Here is a 20,205-nt window from a genome sequence, read left to right as displayed (position 1 = left end):
GTCAGAGTACTCTCATGACGTGTGGCTCATCGTGAAAAAAAATTACCAAAAAATACTCCAACCATCCCCTATGTGTATGTTCTGGCACACTTCTGTGAAGAAGCATTCCGTAGTCTAAATTACACTAGACTAGGCGAATGCTGGACCTTTCTGTAGTCTAAATTACAAGAAATGCTATCTTAGAAATATTACAATCCCACAACTTAAACATCATTAGCAATTTGTTATGAAGCCTTCAAGATCGAATCTTGTATCATCTAATCTTGAAAACAAATGCTAGGGATATGTTAAATTTACCCGTCAATACAACAAACCAGTTAAACAATGATCACATTCACAATTCATTTTACAATCTAGTAATAATAGCAGACTGCTCACAGCAATATCTGCTATAATTCAATCTCCGATTGGAGTTTTTTATAGGCGATAAAGCCCAAATCAACGCAAAAAAGAAGATCAAGAAAATGATTTTATGGAATAATGCTACGGATCAAGGTGGTTGATATCTGAATCAGATCAAATTCTGGTATGGTTTTGGGATTTCTTGAGATGCTTTCTCGTCTGAGATGATTTGGGTGGAAGGGCGGAAAGTTAAAAGGCACAAATTTAGGGATTATGGGCTTGGTAACTTCTGGCCAGGCTTGATTGGTGGGAGTGACTTAACACTGTCATTTATTGCCGAATTAATCAATTTGAACAAAAGAAAGTTTCACAAAAAATTGTCAGAGTACTCTCATGACGTGTGGCTCATCGTGAAAAAAAATTACCAAAAAATACTCCAACCATCCCCTATGTGTATGTTCTGGCACACTTCTGTGAAGAAGCATTCCGTAGTCTAAATTACACTAGACTAGGCGAATGCTGGACCTTTCTGTAGTCTAAATTACAAGAAATGCTATCTTAGAAATATTACAATCCCACAACTTAAACATCATTAGCAATTTGTTATGAAGCCTTCAAGATCGAATCTTGTATCATCTAATCTTGAAAACAAATGCTAGGGATATGTTAAATTTACCCGTCAATACAACAAACCAGTTAAACAATGATCACATTCACAATTCATTTTACAATCTAGTAATAATAGCAGACTGCTCACAGCAATATCTGCTATAATTCAATCTCCGATTGGAGTTTTTTATAGGCGATAAAGCCCAAATCAACGCAAAAAAGAAGATCAAGAAAATGATTTTATGGAATAATGCTACGGATCAAGGTGGTTGATATCTGAATCAGATCAAATTCTGGTATGGTTTTGGGATTTCTTGAGATGCTTTCTCGTCTGAGATGATTTGGGTGGAAGGGCGGAAAGTTAAAAGGCACAAATTTAGGGATTATGGGCTTGGTAACTTCTGGCCAGGCTTGATTGGTGGGAGTGACTTAACACTGTCATTTATTGCCGAATTAATCAATTTGAACAAAAGAAAGTTTCACAAAAAATTGTCAGAGTACTCTCATGACGTGTGGCTCATCGTGAAAAAAAATTACCAAAAAATATTCCAACCATCCCCTATGTGTGTGTTCTGGCACGCTTCTTCATGATGTGTGGCTCATCGTGAAAAAAAATTACCAAAAAATACTCCAACCATCCCCTATGTGTATGTTCTGGCACACTTCTGTGAAGAAGCATTCCGTACTCATCGAGCAAAATTGTTTGTTTCCTGTATGAATTAAGATGCTTTTATCTTTTTTATTTTACTGTAATAACATAGTATTTATGGTGAAAAGAAAAAAGTTGAAATGTAATATTGGAATATTAATTAAATAATAGTTAGGAGGTGTAATTTTCACTATTGGTGTGATTCATGCTCACAAAGGAAAGAAGAGCAGGAAGCCCCGGGGCATAGTCTAATGGTGCAAAGGACTGGAGTGAGGTTATCTCACGCCTTGCTAGCAGCCGCAGTGTGGGGGTTCGATTTCTGAGATATAGAATTGGACTTCTTGTAGGACATTGTACAAACAACTCTTGTTCCCTGACCTGTTGAGGCACATCCCGCGATTTATCTCCCTCACAAAGTTTTAGGGGCGGGTGATGAGACCCCTCAAAGTTGGGGCTCAACCTTTTTTTTTTTTAAGAAAAAAAGAGCAGGAAGCTTCAGTTTAGATTAGACTGATTTGTAGCATGGGAGTGGATTACACAATAAGTCCTTGGAAACAATGAATAAAAGATCTCGGCTATGAAGATTATAGAGGCTGTATTAGCGAGGTCCAATGGCGAATAGCCTCCCAAAAGAAAAATCATCTAAAAGACCGAGAACCTTTAGTATTGTACTCTAATTGGTATAATTGATTTCCTTAACATATTTATCGCATAACCAAATTCCTCATACATCATAAATTCCACAAGTCTCGCTCAAATTCTCCTTCATATATAGTTGGAGAAAGTCAAGATTTGTGAAAGAAATATGAATAATACGTAACTCTATTTGTTTTCCATTATTTTAAACAAAAAAAAAATTCTATATACTTATTTTTAAAAATATGTTATCACAATAAAATATGTTACATATAAATCCAAAACTTTTCTCTACTTTTAACCACATTCTTCAAAAATTCATTGCTCAAAACAATGTTTTATATATATATATAAGGGAGAAGAAAAGGCCACAAAACAGAGGCGTAATTTTCTTTAACATTATTAAAACTTTGGAGTTTGTATAGATTCATGAATAACCCTCTATAAATTTGAAATTACACTATCAATGTGTTATACCGAGCGAACATTTGAACATCTGTCCATTCATTCATAAAGGTACTCCTAATGGGTTAAAAATCATATCAATAGGTCTTTGGCATTTATTTGATCTGGATCCTTGTGAAGCAACAATGAGATTAGACTGAATCTGCACGACCCTCCTATAACACAAACAGACAAAAAAAAAAAAATTACAAAATATCATGTTCTTATATATGAAGACTGATACAATGACATTTTTTTTTTGTAGAAAAAGACTGATACAATGACATTTTTTTTTTTGTAGAAATCAAAGTACAAGGTACCCATGTTCAGTTATTTGCTATTCAATTCACCTTATCCCGTGTTTTTTTTTTTTTTTTTTTATACCCAGGTGTCCCAGCTTCGCTAGACTAAATCTTGGACCCCTAGCCACCGGCCCCTCAGTGACTAGCGGAGGTGAACCGCACGTTGTACCCTCGTTGGATCACAGGTTTCCACCCAATCTAAACTCCTGGCCTCAAGAGAGCTTTCCTCCATAGTGATTGATCCACCAATAAATTGCCCCTTTATTGGATCACAAGTTCCCATCAGGAATCGAGCTCTCCACGCTGAGGTTGCGAGCGCGCCAAAGGTGATTGATCCACCAACTCGGATGTACCCTGGGGGCACCTTATCCCGTGTTACTAGTACGTTAGGCTACACAAGTATATCTTCTAAAAAAATTACAAGGAATTTTCACTAATAAAGGGCTTAAACTTTACTTGCCGTTAAGAGCAACAAATAGTATAGTCAATACACGAATCAGACGAAATTGCAAGTTAATAAATATCTACACTTCGATCTGTACATAGAAGAGAAAATCAATCATAAAAGAATCACATACGATGAATAAAATAATTAGAGAATCTTCGAAATCTCAAAAGATTAGTTTATTACTTTCAACTTGATAAGAAGTTTCCTGCTCGTTTCTCATGACTTTTGAGATTCAAAAGTTATTTTTTGATATGTTTGACTAATTTTATAAAAGTATTATTTTTAATTAAAAGATTTTTTTGAGAAAGTTAGTTCAATATATTTTTGACTTTCTTTAAAAATACATCTAAAATAGAAAACTCTTTTAAAAATTAATTATTAAATAAAAATTAAAATAAATTTTTCAAAAAAACTCTTCTGAAAAAAGTAAAAATAATCTCAAACGGATACATGGACCCTTATATTCCCATTATGATTATATGTACTATGACCATAAACTCACTGTCACGTGTCAACACTTTCCATTGATTTAGACATAGAATTGTGCCTTAATATCTTGCGGTCAATTAAGTAATTCCATACGATCTAGAACAACGTTTTTCTTTTCATTTTTTTAAAAATTAAATTAAATTAAATCTTATTATGCCACCGTTTGGTACCAATTTTTTACATCAAAAAATTAATTTTTTGATCGTTATTTTATTATTTTAATCTTCATTTTTGACTTCTTCAATTACAAATAAGACTCACTTTTCTTTATAACGATCAAAGAATCAATTTTAATGATCACTATCGAAGAGATCCATATTGTGACGCTATTAGGTCCAATATGGTGAACTTTTCCTTTCATTGGCCTTTTGTAAATATGCTTATTGAGAAAGTCACTTTAAGTCAGTATTTTTAAAAGTTTTTTTATTCAGATAAAATATTTTTAAAAAATTAATCAAACAAATACAAAAACATCCTTTTAATTTCAAAAATAAATTTTAAATTTTTTAAAATGTTGTCAAACGAGTCCTTAGACAGCACAATGAGCAGCTCATGCTATGGGGTCTGCGTGACAAGGACAGCGGGTACGTCCGTGAGTCCTTTGCTGAGTGAGCTGTTTTGGGCCCATCAACCTTTTAATTGGGCTGGAGAGCTTTCTTTTCTCTACTACTCAACATTAATGAAATTTGCAATTTTTTTATTAAAAAAATCTGCAATTGGTAACATAAATTATTAGAATTTATTCTCTCAATCCAGTTTGTGCGCTATAGTTTGTTTTGCAGGTGAAAATAAGTCAAAAATCTCATGCAATCAGTATATAGCCATTGTCTGCAAGTTGAAACATGTTCATAGAATCTATTTTGAGGTGTCGATCCTTTTATATTCAAACAAAAGTTGATTAATTATGTGTAATATGTCTTACAATAAATGGAAAATATGTCGACTTCATGCCATTTATGTAAGATATTTGACTTTTTTCCTATACATGATATTTGACTTTTTTTCTATATAACACTAATTCGAATTCAAGATTTAAGATTTGTGGCATATGCTTTGACGATTATATTTAATTTCTTCAAAATTGTACGTCGAAACTAATTTTTTGTGTCAAATTGAAAGTATTTTGATTTCTTTGAAAAAATTTCCACACGATGTTACAATAGATTTGTTGCTAGTTAACAAGAAGAGAAGAGATGGATGTTGAACACTAATTTCAAATAAATAAATGCGTCTCCATCCAATAAATTAAAGTTTTAAATAATATTAGGCAGAGCCGAGCTTCAAGTTTTAGTTGTAACTTTGATGAAAGAAAAAGAACCCAATTTACATGTGATGAAAAGACTAAATTTAATGAATATGTCGTATTTTTAGGGTACAACTATTCACATCCACAATTTTTATATATTAATCCTATTTTATATTCATCCCTATTAAATTATTAAAATTACTATTGTCATCCATGTCATATTAAATTCATTCATTTGAACACTATATATCCACCAAATTTTATATATTCATCCTACTATAAATATATTCCTAATACATTTCAAAATTTTTAAAAAATTATTATATTCATCCACATTACATATAATATCAACTTTCTAATGATTCAATAACTAATTCTACAAACAAGACATTTTATTCAAAATAAAATTAAATATCCTGTAGGTGTGTTAGTTGCCACATGAATTAGTCCATTATATTTGATTGACGAATATTCATTTTTGTATTCAATAAAAATCAACCTTTTGAGGTTATGTATAATTTTGAAATATAATAAAATTTAGGGTCCGATTGATTGTAAAGATGAAATTTGGGTGGAAAAAAATGAATTACAGGGAATTGGATTGCCTAAAAATTATTTTACTGTGAATTGTTGATTATTGTGCTTGATTGGTATAAATTTTCATGTGAAAAATGTTGAAATAAAAGTTTTTTTTTGTATTCGTTTGGCTTTGTTTTACATGAAAATTGTCAATTAAAGAAATAGAATTTAATGGTATTGGGATAGAATTTGTTTCCATTGAAAAAAAAAGTCAAGAAAATTATCTATCTTTTGGTGTTCGTTTGACTTTGTTTTACATGAAAATTGTCAATTAAAGAAAAATATTTTTTTATAATTAGAAATAGAATTTGTTTCCATTGCCCAAAAAAATGAAAAAACTTCGACGGATCAGCCTAGAAAACCAATTCCCACCTTCGTTGAAAACCCAGAAAATGTCTACTTTTCAAGAAAGGCAATTCCATGGAAAAAATATGTTATCAAACGGCCAAAAAATGCAGTTGGAATTTGAATTCCATTTTCCATGAAAAATAATGGCCAATCAAACATGGCCTTATATTTGAATTTGAAACAAATGATAAAGTTTATACACTTTAATTGAGGCTAATCATGTCATAGCTCTAAAGTGGATCTGCTAGGCATTGGATCCAAATAAGTGTTGCTCATCGTTAAGACAATAATTTGCGTTGAAATTTTAAGCTCAAAATCAATTAGGACAATAATACTAGTAGTAGTGTTATCATTACACTACAACATTCACAACTTTTGAATATAAACAGATAGTTAATTATAATCATGGAGGAGGTAGATCCATATTATACAAACATTATAATAATTCATATTTATATAATCTGCACAACAATGAAGTAAAATACAATGAAAGAAGGAAGACATTCAAGAAACGAGGTCAAGTTTTTAAAATAAACATGAATTACCCTACGATAACCCCAAACATAGTCAAATGAAAGATATGAGCATATGAACACTTTTAGATAATGTATATCTATAATAAAGAAAAGACCATTTCTCATCAACATAAAACAAACTAACTCTTTCGTAAGAAACACAAGTTGGTAAATGCTAAATGCATTCTTAATGATAAAGCACAATACAGACTTTTGAAGTTCAGAGGTTAATCAGCTTGAAAAAAAAAAATAAGAAGACTAAAAAAGCAAGTCACAATTAATTCATAAATAATAAATCCATTAAAGTTTGCAAGGATATAGTAATTGTCTAGGGATATAAAAAAAAATGAAAGCAATTTAAGATGCTCTAATCGATGGATCCGGAAGATAGGAAAAGATGAAATCATCAAGTCAAGATGGTCCAATTTTGCTGTATGTCCAATTAATTCTTGACATCTCATTAATTAGTAAGTTAGTGGTGCAATTAATGAGAGTAAATATTTTGATATAATATATTAATTATTGATGACATGTTGAGAGTTAATTTGATGGATAGTAAAATGGGACAATAGATCTTGACTTGAAATCATCATTATAGGTGGTGTCTGTCATCTAGGATGACAACATACAGACAACCATAACATAGAAAGAGGGAAACTACACATCATTTAAAACCTAAAAGTTGTAAAATATTGCAAAAGTCGAAAACTAACTGCCAATGTTCAAATAGAGTAGCAGAATACACATTATGAAAAGAATGAATTGAAAAAACATAACCAGCATTGAGATGTTACCAATACAAGAGGCTGCAAATCCTCAACAATACCTTACCCATTTCAGTATTTAGATCATCCAAGAGAAAAGAAGAATAGTTTATCAACTATATTGAAGCTGATTTTTTCTGGATTTAGAAATTAGAAGGTTGTACAAGTTGCTCGGAGAATCAAAAATAATAATAAAATGTAATCATCACCTTTCCAAATTCTTCTTCATATATTGCTGTGTCGGTACGTATTTCCTTCAACGGTATCTCTTCCATTGTAGTTTTGATTTCGGTTGAACACGATATTTTATAATTATTAGGATTTTATGATTTTAGTTGAAGATAATATTATATAATTATTAGGATTTTAGCTAAGCATGAATACTAAAGGAATATAAAAAAGTTCAAAAGAATTTAATGCAAATAAATATGAGTGGATGAATTAAGAAGGATATATTTTTATTTAATTTTATATATATCTCTATTTAGGTAAATTTATATAAGATAAAAGATATAATATAATTATCTTTTTAAAAGTGGATATATATATATATATTGATAAAAAAATATAATATAATTATCTTTTTAAATGTGGATGTATATATAAAAATTGTGGATGTAAATAGTGTTATTCTATTTTTATCAATTTAAATTTCTAGACGAGGTGGGTATACTATATTCTTATATTGGTGATTAGCTAGGCTACCAACTGCATGCCTTGAAGACGGTGGGGGCTATTTTTCACTGTTTGAATCTCATGGTCAGCAACAAATTTCATTCACAGAACATGGGATGGCCTTCAAATGAGGGCATATCATGGCCCCATTTCTAGTCCCAATCGGGATAAAAGTATTCTTTTTAGTCCTTTTTGGATTCTTGATTATATTTGAGTTCGACTGCTGAGTTTACTCAGTTTGGTGGGAAATAATTTCTCTTGATTTAATGCTCTCCATTTATTATTTATTGTCAGTTTCTTATTAAAGGTTGTTTGACAAAGTTTTTTGATAAAAATTTTAGCAAATTATATTAAAAGTTAAGAAAATATGTGGTTAGGAAGTTGATAAAAGTTATAGATCTCATGACAAATATGATTAAAATTAATTGTTAACTTTTACCTCAAATTTTTAACTTTTTTTTTAAGCTATCCCAAACAAAAACTAAATTTATTTAGCAGTTGTTAAGAAAAAGGAAAATAAATAATTACTTAAAAGATCAGGGAATTATTATTCTTTAATTTCCAATAGTTTTGATAATTATTGTTGTGTAATTATATTAGTAGTATGTTTGACTCCGCTTAAAAAATATACTTTTTTCGAACTGCTTCAGCATTACATTTGCATAATGTCAAAATAAGCAGTTAATTGAAAAATACTTTAAAGTTCTAAACGGGCCTAATGTGCTCTATTTCTTGTTCAAAAACACCTACAAACTTGTAATGACGCTATTTTTAATTAATTATTATAGTTTTGATTTCCTTTGTGGACAAAAGTTTGTATAGCATGGAATATATTTGCTTAAATAAATGTGCAGTAAACTACTATGTACTCACGTAGTTGCATGTGAGTCACTGATTTTTGTCTTTCACCTTTTTAACAGAATCACAAGCCTAACAATGCCAATGGTCTAAAGTGGGGACGCCCAAAGTTTCTGTAGAAGAAAAATTATAGACGAGCTGGTCGTGGTAGAAAGGTTATCCTTGTGTCGTGACGGTAGGCAAGTTTCGATAGTCAGTGTAAAGATTGCCCTCTCTGGTATGGATGTTGGTCCAGACGAGAATAAAGAAATTGAAGAAAAGATTGAAAACTGCTGAAGTAAATTAGCATAATGAAGACCAGGGATTCTGAGTGGTGGAGCGTCTTTTCAATGTGTTTGATAAGTTAAACTGAACAATGAAATATTGACGAGCGTAAATCTCGAAAACAGAACTTCTAAATGCATTTGAGACATAATTCAGAGGACAAGTGTCTTTCTCCCATTATCCTGAGATAACACATTTACACTGCCTTGGCACAAGACAAGCACCAGGTGGAGTTCGAGCAATTATTTGGAAATTTTGAGGATGTATCTCTACTTGCAATTCCATATCTTGAAGTGTGTGAGAGAGAAAATAGAGTTAAAAGGGACCCCATGTCCTAATAAAAGGCAACACGAGTTAATAAAACCGAGAACATTGGCCCCCAACATGTTTTCCTCAGCTAAACTACAGTACCCCCACCCAATCCCCAATACAAGGCATTCTTTTTTTTATATAATCCCTTTTCGGTTACCTTTACATTCCCACCACACCAGAAAAAAAATTGTTTACCTTTTTGTTTCTTCACCGATTTCTTATCCAAAAATGGCCATCAGAAAATCAAACAAATTGTCACAAGCAGCACTAATAAAGCAGATTATGAAGAGATGCTCGAGTTTAACGAAGAAACATGCAGGTTATGATGAAGAAGGACTTCCTGTAGACGTCCCAAAAGGGCATTTTGTAGTGTATGTTGGGGAAAACAGAAGCAGATACATTGTTCCAATCTCGTTCTTGAATAAACCTGAATTTCGGATTCTTCTGCAACGTGCAGAAGAAGAGTTTGGATTTGATCATGATATGGGACTCACCATTCCTTGTAAAGAAGATGATTTTCAGTCTCTGACATCAATGCTAAGATGGAATTAATATAATGTTATAAATAATTTTCAGGTTACTGCTAGAGAGAGATCAAGAAGCTGCTGCTTTACTGCTATAAATTTTTTCTTTCTATTTTCATTTGAACTGTTGACTGGCTAACTCAGAACCCATTATCAGATTTGGGTTTAGATTGTGTAAATCTAGGGGAAAAGTTCGGTTTTTCCTTACAGAGATGTTTGTTTGTACTTGGAAACTTGTTCCCTGTGAGAGTACTTGTTATGTAATTTGATCCCCTCCAATTTAAACTTATATTCTACTTCTTGTTTTCGTAGCTTCTCTCTTTTTCTTTCTTTTTCATTTTTCATTCAAGGAAATCACTGGTTATCAAAGGAAATAAAGACATAATTTGCACAGAAGATAGTCAAGCAACGCATAAGGTAAATAGTACGTCGATTATTGAATCTGGTATTTAATGCATAATCACTAGTCAAGACGACAAAATACGTGGAGTTCAGGCACCTGTACCTGATGCACAACGTATTCTGAGGAGATCAGTCGTAAGGACAACAATTTATTGAGCTTCCACCGACTACTTTTAAGCGTAGTTATTTCTTAGTTTCATTATTGAGTTCTAAATTTTGGACATTTGAGTAGAAGAATATATTTTATTTCATGTTTTCTGTATATTCATTATATTTTTAAAATAAGACTAGAACTACGTGTGTGTGTTTTGTTGTTTGAAATTTATCCACTGTTTCAAAACTTATACGTTATACACTACTAAAAGTTCATTCAGGGGTTGCTTGCAGCTTTCCGGGATAATGTCATAAAGAAATATTGAGAATAATAAGATAGGGCCCACAGACCTTTTTTTTTTTTATTTGGAAAAACATTGTTTTGAATAGTGAATTTTTGAGAATGTATGATTAAAAAGTAAAAAAAAAAAAAAAAGGATTTATATGTAGAATATTTTATAAGATTTGCCACATGTACACTAGAGTTGTACACTCTCTAGTGTGCAAGTGAAATTACACATATTTTATAATGTGAATGTATGATTGAAAATAAGTACATAAGAAAAAATGCTTTTAAAGAATAAGAGACAAACGGAGACTTACATAGGGGGTGTTTGATAGGCATTTTTACGTAAAAATACATTTTAGAATAGTAAATTGATGTGGAATGTATGATTGAAAAATAAGGAAAAGTTTTTTATTTACGGGTAATATTATTTTAATAAAGAATGTTTGGTTGAAAAGAAGGGAGAAAAAATATATTTTGAAGAAAATGACTACCAAACGGGGCATAGAAGACAAAATTCACATGCAGAATAGTAGGTGATCGAACAGATGTCATGTATCTGTTACGACAAACCCTATTAAAATATTTTTCCGTTTGGGGGGGTTGTTCATAAGTTTGATTTGTGTGGAATTTGTTTGACGTCAAAAATTGTTTGGCACTTCTTCATCAACCGTGTGAATGAGATCAATCATATTTACTTCATGGATGGGTGTTTTCTTCTTCTTCTTCTTCTTCATTTTCATTATTTCGACTGCTGAATAATGCTTTTTAGTCTTTCAACCATCCCACCATTTCCCATACTCAAGGGCGGAGCCACATCCGACGAGCAATGACAGTTGCCCATGCTAGCTTCGTCAATAATTTTTTCTTTTCTTTTCTTTCTTTCTTTTTTTTTTTTTGAACATATAAACGCTCCTCTAGATTCGCTCTAGCTAACTCGAATTCTTGGATTTGTCACTACTTATACTTTTAAGAAATTGAATGTAATATATAAAAATATTCACCTCATCAATCTTACACACCACGTCATACTGATATACATTCCTAAAAAGTTAAACCATTAAGACTAACCACATTTCTTTATAACCTATAAATTGACACTTTTTGAAAGCATAGTACACGAAGATCATAAAATCTCAGAGTTATTTTGACCTGTGTTTTACACTTGGTTCATGGAAGGGGTGGACCCAGTTGTGTTGGGAGTTGGCAATGTTAGTAAGGCATAAATGTTAGTTTAAGTAGTGTCTACTCGTTGCATGACTAAGGTTCTTCATCTGTCTTAGTCTATAACCATCAATACATCTTACACCACCCACTACATCTTTATATTAGATTTCTCTGATTTGGGGAGACTTCAGGCTATTCAAGAATATGCTCATGCCTTTTAGAAGGCGATCAAAAAAATAAAAATAAAAATAAAAATAAAAATAAAATAAAATAAAATGATTTGTAGAGCACGAGCACGAGGATGAATAAAAACAGATGAGTTTTCTATAACAAGTTGTTTCCAATAAATCGGAATCGACTACATAATCTTCTTTAACAACAACAGACTATCCTAGAAGACAGTTTCTGGCTGATTCAAACTTGAGCAAAAGTTTCTCAAATTTTAGCCTGAAAGATAACTTTGAAATCAACCTTCACAAAATTACAAGTATGAGCAGTAAAAGGATCTTGATCATCATTTACATAAGTTCAAATTGATGCACAGCTAGTTTTATTACACGGTCCATAGAAGGCCATAAGACGGTAAATTTAAGCTAGTGAAAAGCAGCCTTAGTAGGCATTCTTCCCTTTTGAGGAAAAAAATCTGCTAAAACTCCGAGAATGTTTCTCCAGCGTGGGGGTAGATGAAGAAGAGGAGACTGACTTAGTGGGCCGGTGTTTTGGACGCTTTGAACTGACTGGTGATTTCAATAGGTTGTTCGCTTCGGAGTCTGATGGACTAAACACGCTGTACAGATCCAGGGGAGACTCGGAGACTGCCCTTTGCAAATTGATAGAAGAACCGGCATCTATCTCAACTGGATCAGTATCTTGCAAATTTGTGCAACTTATGGTTGGTACTTCCTCATTGAAGCCTTCACCCTTCCCACTCCTTCCACTACATGGAGAAGCCATGGATTCTGATTGAGGACACAAAGTTTTCAATTGCTTACCCAGAAGATATATGGTTTCTTGACACTCAGCTAGTTTTTCTGACGCAGCTGCCAATTCTTTCTCCTGAAAGAAAAAAAAAAATGTGCATATTGGACTTGACCATTCTAGTTAAAGAACGTTTTGAAGGGCAATCTTAGTAACAAAAAGTTGCAAGAAAACTGATAGAAGTGCTAGATACTTTCCAACAAGTATACTACATTCACCATTTAGAAAGATGATATTGTGGTATAAATGGTAAACTGAGGGAATGGAAGGCCAAATGTACATCAAATAGCAACAAAAAACCATGAATTTCCCGCGGATTAATAGACTAAGGAATTACCAAAAGAATCCATGTGCAGCCAAGGGATGAGGCTTAATCAAGGTTCAGATAAAATGGTTTGTTTCTTGAAAACATCAAACTAAGGTTTGTCTTGAGGAATTTAATCCTCAAGCAAAACCAAGACCCAAAATTTTTAAAATCATTTCATGCATTCTTTACTTATTTTTGATTCAATTGCAAAATTCAATTGTTTAGAAAAAGGCATCAATTTAGAATTTCAAACATAATTGTGTTAACTCCACATGGTTGAAATTTTGCCCACACTGTACCCACAACACTGCAGGCTTCAAGAAAAAACATTGATCTATATAACAACCAATGGCAACACCAGCGTTTTTCTCCAATTTCTGGTTTTTGAAGTTGTTCTCAAATTAAACTAGTTGTAAGTTCACATTTCACGTGCCTATCTGAACAGTCTATCTTCATAACCTCTATTCAGTTTTTGGTAGAAAATAAAATAATGCTTGGTATACACTTCCATGACACATCAACAGGGAGTCTTTAATTAATCACAGGGAGTTAAAGATTTACAAAAAGAAATTAAATATTTGATATTTACAACAAAGAAACCCAAGAAGAAGCTGACATGGAAGTAGGAACTGATCTTGGTGGTGAAAAGTTCATAACAATTTTACTTGTAGTATTTATGCATATGCTAAAGCAACATGTCTCACGTAAAGCTTTGAGGACAAAACTTTATACAGATCATATTGACTATAGATAACTTAATGGTTTAAATGCTGAAAATGCAAGATCGTTTAGAAGTGTCACCTGGTTAGTCTTAGCATCATTATCAGCTGTTGAATAATTCTCAATCCTGAAATAAAAATATAAAGAATAACCCCATCAGGAATTAGAGAGCAAAAACTTCAGTCATCCACAAAGTGATTTCAATATTTCAACAATAAATTGCATAGATAATCAGAGACCTAAGAACAACTACAAACCAAAAAGCTTAAAACAGGCAAGTAAAGACGTTTGAATCGACAAGATCTTCTCCAAAGTCAATTGTTATGACACTTTTATCCAATTTAAGCGCAGTAATTGCAAGTGTATAAATACAATAGATGCTGTGCAATAGACCTTAGTCCTACGGACAGCCTAAATGCTCGTCTGAACCTGGAAAAATTCTTTCTAGTGATGTAAGTTGAGCCCTTGAAAATCCACGTCAGGTTTAGAAGAAGCATGAGTGCAGGAAGCTGACATAAGGAAAAAAATCGTTACTAACCTTTGCAGCTGCTCCTGGAGATCTTTACATCGGGTCAAGGCACCTTGATGATTTCTTCTCTCCTCCTGTAGCTCATTATCAAGACTTACTATTTTTCCATGTAGGAGATTTACTTCAGTTTGTAACTCCTCTGCCCGAGTTTCAAGTGTTTTGTATGACTCAGCCATGCATTTAAGCTGTGTCTCAGCCAAGCTGTTGGACTTCTGAGCTGATGTCAATTGTGACTTCACCTCTGCGAGTAGCTGTTCTGTTTCAAGCAACTGAGACTTGGTGATTTCCAAGCTTTCAGTACATGTAGCAAGATCAGTTGCCACATTATCCTTCTCCAATTTCAATTGTTCAAACTCCTCCAGAGAGCATTTCCATGAAGTAGCTGACGAATCAGAGGTTGGCACAAGAGTCCCATCATTAAGGAAGTCAGGATCCGAATTGGGGTCAGAAAAGTGAGCACTGCCATTTGGATATCTTTCTCCAGATAAGTCCACGACAGCCTTGCTCTCTGGTAAGGCAATCTTGTCTATACAATCAGAACTGCCTGTTTCAATTGCTGAATTTTTATATCCTAGTACATTAAAGTGAAGCTCGCTTGCTGTGCTTAATACATGAGAAAGATCAAGAACAAAAACAATCAGATCAGTCCTGTTGTTCATAACTTTATTATATTTGGCAGAGAACATATCCAGTTTGTGGTTCACCTCATCTCCATCAGGAGATGTTCTCTGTATGGCCTTGGCCTCTTTATCAAGAATCAGTACAAAGTTGTATATCTGAGAAATGGCAACTTCTAATTCTCGGTTAATGGTGTTTGCAGTATCAATACATGGTTTACCATCTCCAGACAATGACATCTCCTTTTCTACAGTTATATCAGCATCCTCAGCAGAGGTCTGGCTATCAACTACAATGTCAGAAAGAGTTGCCTCCGCAACACAATTTACCGACTGGTGATGCAGAGTATCATGCATATCCTGTAGAACACTTCTAATATCCTGTAAAACTTTTTCCACATCATTCTCCTCAGACTTAGACTCAAGTACCATTGAAATTCTTGATTTTAGCTGCACAAGGATGGGAAGGTCAGTTTGCAGCAGAGCTTCTGAATCACAATGCTCCCTAGAATGGGAATCTGCACCACAGGTGACTTCAGTTGAAGTTTCATGGTTCACAATCTCAGGTTTTGCGTTGCCTTCATTAACTCTTATATCTGAAGTGGAAACTGCTTCACATGAATCATTATAAGCTAATTTCTCCATCTCCAGGAAGTCATCCATGAAGCCTAGATTACTTGCATTTTGAGATTTCTGCAAACCATTGACATTCTTTTCCTTCTTGAAATGAGAGAGCTCAGACATCGATGATGTAGCCCATGATCCAGCACAACTCACAGCATCATCATTTCCATCTTCACACATGATTGTAAAGCTTGGTGGAGTGCTAGTGTTTTGACAGTATAAACCTGCAATTGGGATCTGATCCTTAGATTTTGAAGGACTTCTCTGCTCACCATTAGCATGCAGTTGTGCTTCTAAACTTCGTAGCTTGCTGGCTGTCTTCGCACATATACTCCTAGAGGTTTGAAGTTCACTATTACGCTTTGCCAATGCTTCTTTTAACATCTTTGTTTCTTCTTCCATTGCTAATTGACGTTCTGTAAGAAGCTCATTCTCTTTCTGGAACTTTTGCATGTTGTCAAGCGAAAATTCAGGCATCGGGGACAAATGAGGAGTAGAAGGCTTTACTGGAGACCTTCTTAAATGGGAATCCCCATAATCCCTGCCCAAATTCTCAACTTCAAGCTTCATTTGAGCTAGTGCAGCTGGACCGGGCAATTTCTTTCGAACAAGAACTCGTAACCTTTGACACTCCGCTTCAAGCTTGCTAATTTTCTTTACTCCTTCTAGATGCTGCTTGTTTGCTACTTCTGCTGACCGCACACTCATGTTCTTTTCCTCATTATAAATTTCAGCCTCTTTCCTAGCAATATGGAGTTCATATTTGAGTGAATTTATTTCCTTCTCGCAGGATTCAATGTTGCTTCTCAAGTGTTCAATCTCCGCCTCAGCTAGTGATTTTTCTTCACTTAGCTTGATCAGCATGTTAGAGCGCTCTTGCAAAGACCTTGATAGTGTGGAATTTTCAGCATCAGACCTGAGTAATTCTTGCTCTAAATTAGCTATTTTTGCTTCAAGCTCGAGCTTCATCTGGTCAAACTGTTTTGTTTTGTTAAGAACAACTTCATGCAGTGTTTGATCATGGTCTTCCTTCAACAGTCGTATCTGTCTCATGCATTCCTTTAGTGCACCATCCAAGTGTGACGCCCGATCTTCAGCAGTAAGCTTTAACAGAGTGACTGATTCCAGATGATTTTTCAATGTTGCAGCTTCTGATTCGGCCTTTTCCCAACCTGAAAAATTCAGTCATTAAGTTTGATGGCCTTGTACTACATATTTGATATGCAGTCTTAGACATGACTCTAAAAACACGATTTACTTAATTTTCTTTCTTAGTATTCTTTAGTACCATCTAATCCACCTTACCAAACACAATAGTATTGTTTCGAGGAAATGAAAAACTAATGTAACAATAACCTAAATAACTTATTAGCTTCTTAAATGTACGAGTCAGATACACACGAAACCTGAGACAGCCTCTTCGGCAACTTTAGCATGTTGTTTGACCAAGTTTTCTTTGTCAGTCATTTCTGAATGGACTGCAGATAGTTTTTCATTTAGTTCCTGTATTTCGCCATCCAAGGTCTTCACTTGCTCATTGTAGGACTTCACTTGATCCTCCAATCCAGTTAGATGTGTATACGATTCCATTGAAATTTGAACATACTTTGGTTTTCTATTATCCTGTTTTGTCTGTCCAGGGATATACATTTCATGGTAAGGATATAAGCAACAATCAAAGCAATTTGATCATTATTGAAAAGGCCTAGAAGGGAAAGTAAAACTGCAAATGTAGATAGGAGAAAGCAGTCATAATAGAATTTTACACTAGTTAATTTCCACAATCATCAAGCCGTAAAAACAGAACAAGATAATCAAGTGTATGAATTGTACAATCTAGCAAGACATCCTTTAGAAATTCTTTCCAGTCACTGGTCCTTATATATTAGAATCTATGCACATTGTGCTTAAATATTCATCCAGAAAATAATATTCCTGTTCCTAGATTTTCTACGGGAATAAATTGTTTGTTCATTTCTTAAATACAAGTACAGCATACTATATGATATTGAAAAACCTGAGCCTGAGTTGCAGCTGCATCTGATGGGGCAGTAGAAGAGACTGATGCAGCAGGGGGTGCTTTCTCAGCCGCTTGCTTGTCAGATGATTTTCTCCTCCAGGGCCAACTTCTTTTATCCATTGCAGTCTGTTGATGCAAACAAGATAACAAAAAGGTCAGCTAACATAATTCTCACTAGATAAGTATTATCATTTGAACTGCATAATGCACCAGATAACAACCAATGAAAAAACCACCAACATTATAAACAAGTCAGTCTATAATTGTAGAAATACTATTTCTCCATCAACTAGAGACCCAGGTTTTATGGTTTAAAACTGTGTTAAGTAAAATGCAGAATCGCTTCTAGAAACGCCTAGTTAGATGTTTCAACGACTCCACAACCTTTCTTCCAAACATAGTTAATTTACCAATGAGACCAAACAATGCTAATTCTCAAAATTTTACCATCCAATTAACCAACTGAAGCCAAATGCATTCCAAAACTCCTTATGGACATGAATTTAACTAAGCAGGCCAGAACAAATACAGGTTACGGGTAAAACAGTTGTCTTACTGGGAAAAAGGTCTGAAGATAGACTAAATAATTCAATGAACAAACTTAAATCAATAGTCAGTACATTTACCATCTCGAATTTACGGAGAAAACACGGTGATGGTTTCAAGATTTAATTGTAAATTGAGAAAATATTTTGAGAAATAAGAAAGAGAGTAGTTGAGACCTAAACAATCAAAAAACTTCCACAACAATAAATAATTGGAGGATTAGATAAACGTATACAAGATATTATTGTCAAATCTTCAAGGAAGATTCTACATTAGAAAAATAATGAAAATTGTAAGCCCTGCAACCACCCAAAATATTCAAGAATAAGGCAGTGAGGATAAAGAAAATGATAGGAAATTAGAAAGAGTGCAAAAATACCATGAATGTGACATCCCCATAATATAACAAATTAATACCAAAAGAATAATGTTATACCCAAAACACTTGCTACATGCAAGGATCGAAATTTGGCCCGAGCTTATATTTTCCATCATCAACAATATGAAAACAACAATTAATCAGGCCATTATTCACACCACTCCATCTAAGAAGGATACGAATCCACCTTTAAAAATTTCACAAAATAATTTAAAACTTTCTATCTAAAGAACTATAGAAAAATCAGTAGAAAACTCAACTTCCCAACACAGAAAGGAACAGAATTAGTACTATTGTCTGAATCCAAAATGTATACTAATATTTAACTATTGAAAACATGGATTCCCGAAAAAGATTTAAACACGAGTGCATTGCAAAGAAGATTCACAAAATGATTTAATAATTGCGAACCAAAGATGATAGTAACATTTCATTACCTATTAACACTGATTTAACAGAGCCACAGCTGTGAAAATCTGAAATAAAAGCAGAAGACAAGATGAAAGATACTCTCAAAACTCAAACCCAGAAGCGAAGTATTTTTCTTTTCTTTTAAAAAAGAAAAAAAAAGTGGGGGAAAAAGAGAAAACCGCACCTTGTGAAGCGAGAAAGAGAGATTTCAATTGCTATCCAGAACACAGAAAACAAAGCAAAATGAACAACAAAACAAAAGTCAACCAACTTTTAATCCCTCACTGACGCAATCCATTACCAGAACTTCAATGTAACGGAAGAAGAACTTTATATACTCATTACATACGTGTCTGTGCTAGTGAATAATAAAAAATTCCCACTCACCAGTTATTACTGTAATTACTATAGGTAGCAATGCAACTTGTGTGCAGACTGTGAACTAGTGGTGTAATTTAGAAGTTAAGATCTGGGTCTTAAAATGCATTCATTTTACTGTGTGTATGTGTGTATTAGAGAGAGAAAAAAGAGGAAGAGGTGGTGGCAGTGGTGAAGTGGTGGGGTGCATAGGTGAGGGGTTGATATATTCTATGTTAGGTGTCACTTAGAAGCTGAAACCTTGGAAAGGTCCAAAACATCAGCCCTTTAATTTTGGAAAATATAATAATAATTTAGCCCCCGTATGACCCCCATTTTTTTAAAATGAAAATGAGAAGAATAATATTTTTAAGAAAAATGAGTGATTGAAAAAGAAGGGCAAATTTTCGATTTACGTGTAATATTATTTTATGAAAGATTGTATAGTTAAAAATAGGAGAGAGAAAAATAGAATACGATGTAATTGAATTTAATGAGAATCAAACGGGGCTTAAAGTCATTTCAAAGAAATAAAATAGAAACAAAATGTTAAATAATTGTTTAATTAAAGGAAATTTTATTGTATCCGGGTATTTTATGGTGAATAAAAATTAATTAAAATAATAATTGGGAATCTAGGTTAGAAAAAATAATATAAAATGTGGTCATGTAAATGACTAAGAGCCTGTTTGGAAGTGATTTTTTCTCTCAAAAAATTGATTTTTTGATCGTTATTTCACTATTCCAGCCGTCATATTTGACTTC

The 20,205-nt window shown here is 33.3% G+C and overlaps 2 protein-coding genes across 4 annotated transcripts; one reads left to right on the top strand and one right to left on the bottom strand.

Annotated features, from left to right (window-relative positions):
• Nucleotides 1-9,585: 9,585 nt before the first annotated feature.
• On the top strand, nt 9,586-10,289 carry LOC111409617 (auxin-responsive protein SAUR50-like). The gene has a single exon (XM_023039644.1). It carries the CDS (start codon nt 9,709-9,711, stop codon nt 10,030-10,032), a length of 324 nt encoding a protein of 107 aa, XP_022895412.1. The 5' UTR covers nt 9,586-9,708; the 3' UTR covers nt 10,033-10,289.
• Nucleotides 10,290-12,270: 1,981 nt separating this feature from the next.
• Nucleotides 12,271-19,653, bottom strand: LOC111408865 (filament-like plant protein 4). Of its 3 annotated transcripts, XM_023038680.1 has the most exons (8): nt 19,471-19,653; nt 19,268-19,298; nt 19,110-19,148; nt 17,745-17,873; nt 17,134-17,359; nt 14,496-16,899; nt 14,039-14,084; nt 12,271-13,008 (listed from the first exon to the last, which is right to left on the bottom strand). In XM_023038680.1, the coding sequence occupies exons 4-8, from the start codon at nt 17,865-17,867 to the stop codon at nt 12,562-12,564; spliced, it is 3,246 nt and encodes a 1,081-aa protein (XP_022894448.1). In that variant the 5' UTR covers nt 17,868-17,873; nt 19,110-19,148; nt 19,268-19,298; nt 19,471-19,653; the 3' UTR covers nt 12,271-12,561. The 3 variants fall into 3 exon arrangements, with proteins under 3 accessions (XP_022894448.1, XP_022894447.1, XP_022894449.1); XM_023038679.1 differs by having other exon boundaries at nt 19,268-19,653; XM_023038681.1 differs by lacking the exons at nt 17,134-17,359; nt 19,110-19,148; nt 19,268-19,298; nt 19,471-19,653 and having other exon boundaries at nt 17,745-17,868.
• Between the last annotated feature and the right edge of the window lie 552 nt (nt 19,654-20,205).

Source organism: Olea europaea, chromosome 14, assembly GCF_002742605.1.
Source record: "Olea europaea var. sylvestris chromosome 14, O_europaea_v1, whole genome shotgun sequence".
Classification (NCBI taxonomy): Eukaryota; Viridiplantae; Streptophyta; class Magnoliopsida; order Lamiales; family Oleaceae; genus Olea; species Olea europaea.
Note: the sequence above shows the minus strand (reverse complement) of the source record. Positions and strands in the feature narration are given on the sequence as shown.